We start from the raw sequence: 10853 nt of genomic DNA on the forward strand, positions 1-10853 counted from the left end.
GGGAGTTCCAGAGCCTTGGGGCAGCCACTGGGAAGGCCCTCTCCCGCGTTCCCCCCAGGCAAGCCTGTGATGGTGGCGGGACCGCGAGAAGGGCCTCCCCTGAAGATCTCAGGGCACGAGCGGCTCACAGGGGAGAATACGGCCTTTCAGATACCCTGGCCCGAGCCGTATGGGGCTTTATCGGTCATGGCCAGCACGTTGAATTGTGCCCGGAACAGACTGGGAGCCAGCGGAGCTGTTTTCGCAGGGGGGCGGTATGCTCCCTGTAGCCAGCCCCAGCCAGCAGTCTGGATGCGGCTCTTTGAAGCAGCTGAAGTTTCCGAGCACTCTTTGGGGGCAGCCCCACGTACAGCGCGCTACAGCAAACCAAACGGAATGTGACTAAGGCGTGTGTCACTGTGGCCATGTCAGACATCTGAAGGAACTTCTAATGTTATCCACTGATTGGGGTACAACATACTTTTGGGGGTCCAAGAACACCAGCTGGAGACCAGTGTTGGACCTGCTTCAGTGAGGCTTCAGTTCAAATCCCCACCCAGCAATGAAGATCATTGAATAGTCTTGGCCAAGCCACTATCTCTCACCCTCATCTCACCTCACACAACTATCGTGAGAATAAAATGAGGTGGAAAATGAGGTGAGGTGAAAAGGTGGGAATAAAATGAGGTGGGATAATTACTAACATAAAAAATAAAGTAAGGAAGACTGTTTCTGAGCATGTGCAGACTTGCCTTTCTCTTGCCTTTGAGAAACATCCATCAACTCCTACACATCTGAGATTAGGGCTCTCTTCATACCTGGCATTTTATCCCACTGCAAACCATCCTTTTGATTCCTGATCCTTTCTGGGATTTACACACTGGCCCTGCATACAGGCATCTCTCATAGCGCATCCCTCCGCTCTATACCTTTTCATGGCTGGGCGGAGCTGCACGGAAAAACCAGGACAGAAGGGGGCTGCTGGCCCCTTGCCCCCTCCCCTGGTCACTGGTTCCTGTAACATGATTGATGGCTCCGCCCATCCCTCTGCTTCTCCACAGAAGGCGGGAAGTCGGGAGCCCTTCTAGTGCCTGGGATAGTGGGCTATGGGAGCTGGTCCCCTGCCCCCCTCCTTCCTCCGACTTTGTGGCCAGGGAGGGAGAGTCTTCTCGGTGGCTTACCCTGAGGTTGCTGGCGCTGCTAGTCCTTCTCGGCTAAATATGTCAGTGTGTGATGAAATTAAATGCAGCACATTGCTTGCACTACTGAGTTTGAAGGGTATACTGAGTAGATGTACAATGCACACCTACTCAGAAGCCAGCCACACAGATTTCAATGGCATTTACTCCCAGGAAAGGAAAGCCTTACAGCCAAGTAAGCACTGCTGTGTTCAGGGGGATCTCAGGGAAGCATTTGGGATGGTTAACCACTTTATGGTTCAAGTGCTCATAGTGGAATGGGAGAGAGGCAGAAACGGTCACTGGAAGTGTGGTCAGTGACCTGCCCCCCCTCCCACTGAGTTGTTGTTATTCAACACCCCATAGCACACGCCCACACAAAGCAGGACAACGTGCTAAAGGAGAAATACACAAGGGGAAACGGCGATTTCAGTCGCAAGCACAGAAAATGCCGGGTTTTCCCCGTTCTCAGTCAACATGGGAAGAGGGAGGGGAAGTTGTGAGATAGCAGCAGGAGAGCAGCAACGTCCTTTAAAGCTCCCGTGAAAACCAGTGATTAAAGAAGAATGATCCTGCTAAAAAAACAGTAACTCCCTGGAAAAGGCCCTGGTGCTGGGAAAGATAGAAGGCAAAAGGAGAAGGGGACAGCAGAGGATGAGATGGCTAGACAGCATCACCAATGCAATGAATATGGACTTGAGCACGCTCTGGGAGAGCGCAGGACAGGAAGGCCTGGCGTGCTGTGGTCCATGGGGTCACGAAGAGTCGGACACGACTGAACAACAACAACAACAAAGGTGGCCTAGGAGGAAAGGCTGTCCATAGCTCTGGGGCAGCCTGGCACACCTCTTTTAACTTGGAGCAACGGCCTTAAGAAATTGATAACCGTACAAAAAGCAAGCAAAGGGGGGAGGGAGGAAAAAGAAAACTGAACAAGCATTGGCTGTATGAGCTTTAGGTTAGCATTTTCCAAACCTCTGATTTATTTTTTTAAAAGACATATATTCCCACTCTTTCCACCAAATATAAGCCTCCAAGGCAGTTCGCAACAGTTAAAACAATGCATTACAATAAAAATGAACAAACAAACAGCTAGCAAATCCATCAGCCAGATAAGTAAATCACAGAAGCTCACACTGAGTCTCTGGTCAGTGGGCAGAGGAATGAAGAGGAAACAGAGCATCCAGCTGATGACCCATCCCAGCCCTTGGCATCAGCCTGGCCAGAGGCCCTCAGGACCAAACAAAAGATGCCAAAAGATTGTGTGGTTTTATAAGCTATGTTACAGGTGCAAGGGGCCTGATCCAGGCTGGAACTCTACACGGGTTTTGGGCGCTTTCACCCTTTGCCTCCTGCTTTAGTCCCTATGTGGACTGGAGGCTGGGCCTGAAATTTCCATTGGGAAAAAAAACTCTTGTTCACTTGATGTTTGTCAGGGTGGAAACTGAGCCCATAGAGCCTCAGAGCAGTTCTGATTCTGAGGAAGAACAGCAATCCATGGGAGAGGAGCTCAGTCATCTCTCACAAGCACAGCAGTGGCAGAGATTCCTCCTGCCAGCATTCCTGGGATAGATAGTGACCCTGGCAGTGAGAGAGTGCTGGAGGGGGGCTTGCTGGATGCTTGGCGCAGACGCAGGGAGCGACAACAGATGGAGGGCGCCGAAAGGAGGCATTCCGCTCGTTTGGCGCTCAAACGGTCGCGTTCCGAGGACCCAAGGGAAAGAGGGAGATCTTCAGAGTCTTCCCGTGGTTCTCCTTCAAAAGGGGACCAACTGCCTTACCTGGAGCTTAGGCTACTCTGCTATTTTTCCCCAGTGCTGTTCCTTGCTTAGTCACTAGTGCTTAGTATCTGAAAGAGTCATAAAGGAATAAAACCTTGGAAAGAATCCTCGTCGTCTGTGTCCTGAGTTGGCTATTGGAGAGGACTGCAAGAGGCAGCTAGGGTGCTCCTGACAGCTTGGTCCCTCTTTTTTTTTCTCTGCTCCTACTGCCTCTGGAGGCTGCCATGGACGCAGCGGTGCAAGCTCTCACGCAAGAGAACCAGACTCTTCGGGATCAAGTGGCTCAACTGACGACTGCCGTACAGAATCTGCAAGCTGCGGTTCAACCCCCACCACCTCCGATTCCCCCCCGCCGCAAGTGCCCGGTGGCTCTGCCAGACAAGTTTTCTGGTGAGAAAGGACTTTTTCAGATTTTCCGGGCCCAGTCGGAGCTGTACATGCACCTACGACCTGAGGATTTCCTGACAGAACAGGTTGGTGTGGGCTTTATCATTAACCTACTTTCTGATTAATGAAAGCGTCTGATTCTTGCTGCAACAGTCAAAGAAAGCCAAATTAAATTTCCATCAATGAAGTTTGGTTTAGTGCAACAAGTCCTTTTCCCTGGAAGCGTTACAACCTAGAGCTGCAATCCACCATCGCTTACCTTGCATGATGCCATTTACTTAGATGTATTATTTGTTTTCCAACAGATGCGCCAGACGCCCAACGGACCCGCGGTGCGGCGGTAGCGAAGCGCGAGCGCCCAGAGAGCCGCGCGTACTCTTGCTATGCACACGCCGCCTTCTAGCGCGGAAGCACGAGGTACGCTCGGGTGAGCAAGGCGCCCGCCCCTCGTCGCTTCCCGGGCCTCCGGGCCGAAGTCCTGGCTCGGCGGAGCGGCCCGGCGGCCCCTCGCGCGAGTCCCGCCCGCTCGCTCGCCGGCCCGGCCGCACCGCGGCCAGCCCGGAGAGGCAGCGGCGCGTGCGGCTTGTCCTCGCCCCCGCCCGGCCCCGCGCGCACGGCGGCTCATCCCCGCCCGGCCGGGACACGCCGGCGCTGCAGGCGGGGGAGGCGCTCCGGGGCTGCTCAGAGGCCCCTCGGCGGCCCTGGCGCCAGGCGGCCCAGGGCTGAGCCCCGCGCCGCTCAACCAGCGGGCCCGGCGGCGTCGGGAGGGCTCGGGAGGCCGCCAGGGCAGCGCTCTCGGGCCCTGCCGCGGGGCCCCGGGGGGGGCTCCCCCGTCCTCGCCGCCCGCCCGCCCGGCGCGCCTGCACTTACCCAGCTCTTTGAAGGCGCGGTGCCCCGAGAGCTTGGCAGCGCCGCCGCCGCACGGCGGGGGCTGGCGGCGGCTTCCGCAGCGGGGCGCCCTCCATCTGCCGCAGATCATGGCGGGAGAAAGGGCCCCGGCCCGGAGCCCGCTCCTCCTGGGCCGCCCGCGAGCCCGGCCTCCTGGGCGGCGGGCGCCGCGCGGAGAGGCAGCGCCTGGCAGGGGCGCGCGCCAGGCCGGCGCCGCGGGCGGAGGGGCTCCGCGCGTCTCCGCCCACTCCCGCTCGAGCGGGGAGGGCCCAGCCGCCTCTTTCCCGCTCCGTCTGAGGGGCCAGGGCTCCGCGCAGGAGGGGCCGGCCGGCCGGCGGGCCGCGCGCCCGGCTGGCCCGCCTCCTTCCCTCGCGGACGCCGGCGGCCCCGAGCGAGCGCCGACCGGGCAGCGCCGTCGCGGTGGCGGGCGCGCTCCAGGCGCAGCTTCGCCTGCTGACTGGGAACCGCCGTAGGCGGCTTGGCGCCAAAGGCGGCCTCGTGCCGGAGGGGTGGAAGCCCACCGGGGACTGGCGCTGAAGCGGGAGCCGGGGATCGACAGAGCCGCCCCTGTCCCAGGCGAACGGCGGCAACCGCGGGAGTGTCGGGCATCGTGGGGGACGAGCCTCGGCGTCGTAGGCTAGGGGCTGGGCGGGCCGGGAAGACCACGGAGGCCAGCCCCCTGCTCCGCGCGGGGCTCGGCTCGGAAGGGCAGCTCTGCCCCGCCACGGGGCTTCTGGAGGAGGTCGATCGCCCGGGCTGCCCCGGCAGCCGTTGACGAAACTCCTCCTGAAAGGCCGCTGCATGACGCAGAGCGCTCCTGGGGTGAGAGGACGGGCCTTCCTGGGCATTGGAGAGCAGCTGACGAAGAAGGAGCAGGGTGATCAGGCTGCCTTCTGGAGGAAAGAGAGAAGCGGGGCTCCCCGAAGATCTGTGCTGGGAGTAGTGCTTTTGAAGGCGTGCATAAATGACTGGCAGCCAGCAGTGCATAAAATTATTCAGGTTGGTGAAAACTGAAGTAGACTGTGAGGAGCTCCAGAAGGATATCTCCCAGATGAGCAAATGGCCAATAAAGCGACAAATGAGGTTCAATGTAAATAAGTGTAAAGTGGACATCAACATTCATTTACATATTGATAAACTGCTTTTCTTTCCATCTGCCAGAAAAGCAATCGATACATGTCAAAATAAACAACCAATAATACAATGCATTATAATAAACAATCAAACAATTCAAGAAATAGCCATACCAGATTTATATCCAAACTAAATCACACTGTGGTATGCCCATCAGAATGCATGATGAATTAATTCGGTAGAAATTCAGTTCAACAACAGCAGTTAATTTCAATAAACAAGGTAACAAGATTCAATAACCACAACAAATTCTCTCAAAATCAGTTATATCAAAGCTATCAAAGTAACAACAAATCTAACTAAAATTTGTTCAGTCGTGTCCGACTCTTCGTGACCCCATGGACCACAGCACGCCAGGCCTTCCTGTCCTGCGCTCTCTCCCGGAGCATGCTCAAGTCCATATTCATTGCATCGGTGATGCTATCTAGCCATCTCATCCTCTGCCGTCCCCTTCTCCTTTTGCCTTCAGTCTTTCCCAGCATCAGGGTCTTTTCCAGAGAGTTTTCTCTTTGCGTTAGGTGGCCAAAATATTTGAGCTTCAGCTTCAGTATCTGCCCTTCCTAGGGATGTACGAAAGTCGCTTACCTTTTCACAGCTTGGCTTCACGGTGGGGGGGGAGGCGCTTCACTTTTCCCCCCGAAGTTCAGGCAAAGGGGGAGAGGCTTCCTGCCTCGCCCGGCCGAAATTCAGACCGGGGAGAAGCGCCCCGTCTCCCCGGCTGCGAAACAAAGAGTAAAAAAAAATAATAAAAGACCCCGTGATAGGCTATGTAATGATTTACGTAGCCTATCACAGCTAGATTTCCAAAGTCAGCCGTGATAGGCTACGTAAATCGTCACGTAGCCTATCACGGGTGACTTTGAAAAACAAAAAAGCACGTAGGCAAATGGCGGCGGCCCATGGGCGCCGCCATTTGTGTTCCTTATTTTGGCATGTCTAGTCTACGTAAAGATTTACGTAGACTATGGCGAAAATAAGGGCAACGCAAATAGCGTGCCCTTATTTTCGCCGTAGTCTACGTAAATCTTTACAGAGACTAGACGTGCTAAAATGAGGAACACAAATGGCGGCACCCATGGGCCGCCGCCATTTGCGTACGCGCTTTTTTTTTCTTTTTTCAAAGTCACCCGTGATAGGCTACGTGATGATTTACGTAGCCTATCACGGCTGTCTTTGGAAATCTAGCCGTGATAGGCTATGTAAATTGTTACGTAGCCTATCACGGGTGTGTGTGTGTTTTTTTTTAATTTAGTTTTTTTTTTTTTGCAATGGCGGCGGCGGCGGCAGCCGGTTGGGAGACCGTCTGCCACCCCCACCCGCGACGAACCGCCGCCGGGACCTGCCGCCAGGAGGGACATTCGCCAAAACTAAGTCCCATCCCGGGGGGGTGGCGGAGAATTTCACCGCCAATTTCGGGGGGCCGAATGCGTTGGCGCTCGGCCCCCCGAAGATTCGGGGAGAAATTCTCCGCCATCCCTAGGCCTTCCAATGAGCACTCAGGGTTGATTTCCTTTAGGATGGACTGATTTGACCTCCTTGCAGTCCAGGGGACTCGTAAGAGTCTTCTCCAACACCACAGTTCGAAAGCATTGATTCTTCGGCGCTCAGCCTTCCTTATAGTCCAGCTCTCACAGCCATACGTTGCTACTTGGAAAACCATAGCTTTGATTAGACGGACCTTTGTCGGCAAGGTGATGTCTGTGCTTCTTACTATGCTGTCTAGGTTGGCCATAGCTTTCCTCCCCAGGAGCAAGCGTCTTTTAATTTCATGGCTACAGTCACCGTCTGCGGTGATCTTGGAGCCCAAGAAAGTAAAATCTGTCACTGCTTCCATTTCTTCCCCTTCTATATGCCAGGAAGTGATGGGGCCAGATGCCATGATCTTCGTTTTTTTAATGTTGAGTTTCAAACCAGCTTTTGCACTCTCCTCTTTCACCCTCAACAAGAGGCTCTTTAGATCCTCTTCGCTTTCTGCCATTAGGGTGGTATCGTCTGCATATCGGAGGTTGTTGTTAATTCTCCCAGCAATCTTAATTCCGACCTGTGATTCATCCAACCCGGCGTTTCTCATGATGTACTCTGCATATAAGTTAAATAAGCAGGGTGACAATATGCAGCCTTGTCGTACTCCTTTCCCAATTTTGAACCACTCGGTTGTTCCATGTCTGGTTCATACTGTTGCTTCTTGACCCTGGTACAGGTTTCTCAGGAGACAGATAAGGTGGTCTGGTACTCCCATCACTTTAAGAATTTGCCACAGTTTGTTGTGATCCACACAATCAAAGGCTTTAGCGTAGTCAATGAAGCAGAAATAGACGTTTTTCTGGAATTCTCTTGCTTTCCCCATGATCCAGCGAACGTTGGCGATTTGATCTCTAGTTCCTCTGCCTCTTTGAAACCCAGCTTGTACTTCCGGTAGTTCTCGGTTTGCATACTGCTGAAGCCTAGCTTGTAGGATTTTGAGCATCACCTTGCTGGCATGTGAAATGAGCGCAATTGTGCGGTAGTTTGAACACTCTTTGGCGTTGCCCTTCTTTGGAATTGGAATGTAAACTGACCTTTTCCAGTCTTGTGGCCACTGTTGAGTGTTCCAGATTTGTTGGCATATTGAATGCAGCACTTTAACAGCATCATCTTTTAGGATTTTAAATAGCTCAGATGGAATACTGTCATCTCCGCTAGCTTTGTTGTTACTAATGCTTCCTAAGGCCCACTTGACTTCACTCTCGAGGATGTCCAGCTCAGGTTCAGTGACCGCACTACCATGCTATCAGATAGGGACATTAAGATCTTTCCTGTAGAGTTCTTGTGTGTATTCTTTCCAGCTCTTCTTAATCTCATCTGCTTCTGTTAGGTCCCTGCCTTCTTTGTCCTTTATCATGCCCGTCTTTGCACAAAACGTTCCCTTGAGATCTCCGATTTTCTTGAAGAGATCTCTAGTCTTTCCCATTCTGTTGTTTTCCTCAATTTCTTTGCATTGTTCATTTAAGAAGGCCTTCTTGTCTCTCCTTGCTGTTCTCTGGAACTCTGCATTCAGTTGGGTATATCTTCCCCTTTCTCCCTTGCTTTTCGCTTCCCTTCTTTCCTCAGCTACTTGTAAAGCCTCATCAGACAACAACTTGGCTTTCTTGCATTTCTTTTTCTTTGGGATGGATTGAGTTGCTGCCTCCTGAACAATGTTACGGACCTCCAACCATAATTCCTCAGGCACTCTGACTATCAGGTCTAATCCCTTAAATCTATTCCTCACCTCCACTGTATATTCATGAGGGATATGATTTAGGTCATACCAGAATGGTTTAGTGGTTTTCCCTACGTTCTTCAATTTAAGCCGAAATTTTGCAAGAAGCAGCTCATGATCTGAGCCACAGTCAGCTCCAGGTCTTGTTTTTACTGACTGTATAGAGCTTCTCCATCTTTGGCTGCAAAGGACATAATCAATCTGATTTCGATATTGACCATCTGGTGATGTCCATGTGTAGAGTCACCTCTTGTGCTGTTGGAAAGAGTGTTTGCTATGATCAGCATGTTCTCTGGCAAAACTCTATTAGCTTTTGTCCTGCTTCATTTTGTACACCAAGGCCATGCTTGCCTGCTATCCCGGTGATTTCTTGACTTCCTACTTTGGCATTCCAATCCCCTATGATGAAGAGGACATCTTTTTTTGGTGTTAGTTCTAGAAGGTGTTGTAGGTCTTCATAGAACCGATCAACCTCAGCTTCTTCGGCATCAGTGGTTGGGGCATAGACTTGTATTACTGTGATGTTGAATGGTTTGCCTTGGATTCGTACTGAGATCATTCTGTCGTTTTTGAGATTGTACCCCAGTACTGCTTTTCCCACCCTTTTGTTGACTATGAGTGCTACTCCATTTCTTCGAAGGGATTCTTGCCCACAGTAGCAGATATGATGGTCACCTGAATTAAATTCGCCCATGCTTGTCCATTTTAGTTCGCTGATTCCCAAGATGTCGATGTTCAGTCTTGCCATCTCATGTTTGACCACCTCCAGCTTACCTTGATTCATTGATCTGACATTCCAGGTTCCTAAACAATATTGTTCTTTACAGCATCGGATTTTCTTTTCACCACCAGACACATGCACAGCTGAGTGTCCTTTTGGCTTTGGCCCAGCCGCTTCACTCTTTCTGGCGCTACTTGGAAATTCCCTCTGCTCTTCCCCAGTAGTATATTGGACACCTTCCGACCTGAGGGGCTCATCTTCCGGCGTCATCTCTTTTAGCCTTGTGATACGTTCCATGGGGTTTTCTTGGCAAGAATACTGGAGTGGGTTGCCATTTCCTTCTCCAGTGGACCACATTTTGTCAGAACTCTCTGCCATGACCTGTCCGTCTTGGGTGGCCCTGCACGGCATAGCTTATGGCTTCACTGAGTTACGCAAGCCCCTTCGCCACAACAAGGCAGTGAGCCATGAAGGGGAGAAGCTTGTTCACATAATGCTAAACCATAGTTTTAGCTACCATGAAAGGGAGCTTTACAAAGCACTGAGCTTGCCTTGTCATTCTTTAGCTATTATCTCTGAGCACAGCCACTCTCTTTGCTTGCCAAGAATTGTTCTTACAATTTGTACATTTACAAATGCCTGGGAGATTCAAGATTGGAGTGTAATTAAGCTCCAATATAAAATGCTCTTCACTGTTCTGGTGCAATCTTGGCCCACGTGCAGAATGGAATAGTGCCAATTTTCCTCTGCACCATAATTTGTCGTTTATCTATATGAATGACAGACCCGTTACCGTCTACAAAATGGGGTTAACAATTCCCAACAGGATGTTCCATTGTTTTCCAGGCAGGAGCAGAAAAAATGTTGATCTTGTGAATTGCAGTTCTTTTTCTAAAGCAAGTTAATAGTTCACATAGGTTAGAAAAAGATCAGAAATAGGTGAGCAGTGTCTAGTGAAATCTTAAAAGCCGAGCAGTGGGAGGTGGGAAGAAGGGCTGTGATGGCCAAGATTAGTGCCTTGTAAAGCTCCAGTCCAGCTTGCTAGTATTCTCTTCCCCACCCCCCACCCCAGTGCTCAACACTACGCGTATAACTGCAGTGTCTGAGCCCTTCCATTTTTCCATATCTGTAGTTGGCACCTACAAGCCAAATTCTTTTAAAACCTAAAATTTGGAAATTAAGAAAAGGTGCTGCATACAGCCTTAGAGACACAATCCAGAGTAATGTCGCCAGTTGTAGGATGCTCATGCGGATGCCTGTAGCGCCTCAATGTGGCTAAAATGCATTTTGCACCTGCTTATGAGGGAAACTATTTTCCAGGCTGAACCAGGACTTTCCATACATGACTTCAGGTCAAACACCATTGAGCCCAGCTCAATTTAAGCCCTGAGAGTAAGCATTTCACACAGTTCCAGTCTCTCTCATCCCAATTCCCTTAGGAAATGTGGAGATCATCATACAGTGTGGTTATAAACCACCCCATACTCCAATCCGCACTATGAGTACCTCTGTTGTTAAAAACTATATCTTTCTAAATATATATT

At 51.5% G+C, this 10853-nt stretch overlaps 1 protein-coding gene across 1 annotated transcript in view; it reads right to left on the reverse strand.

Moving 5' to 3' along the window:
• Positions 1–4380, reverse strand: part of PLCD3 (phospholipase C delta 3) — a 107061-nt gene extending 102681 nt beyond the window's left edge. The window contains 1 exon segment of the mRNA XM_084804292.1: positions 4196–4380. Within this exon segment, the coding sequence (XP_084660418.1) occupies positions 4196–4304 (109 nt within the window). The 5' untranslated portion in view covers positions 4305–4380.
• Between the last annotated feature and the right edge of the window lie 6473 nt (positions 4381–10853).

Source organism: Heloderma suspectum, chromosome 6 (genome assembly GCF_057233095.1).
Source record: "Heloderma suspectum isolate Gila_16-S chromosome 6, 16-S_ref, whole genome shotgun sequence".
In the NCBI taxonomy this organism is placed as follows: Eukaryota; Metazoa; Chordata; class Lepidosauria; order Squamata; family Helodermatidae; genus Heloderma; species Heloderma suspectum.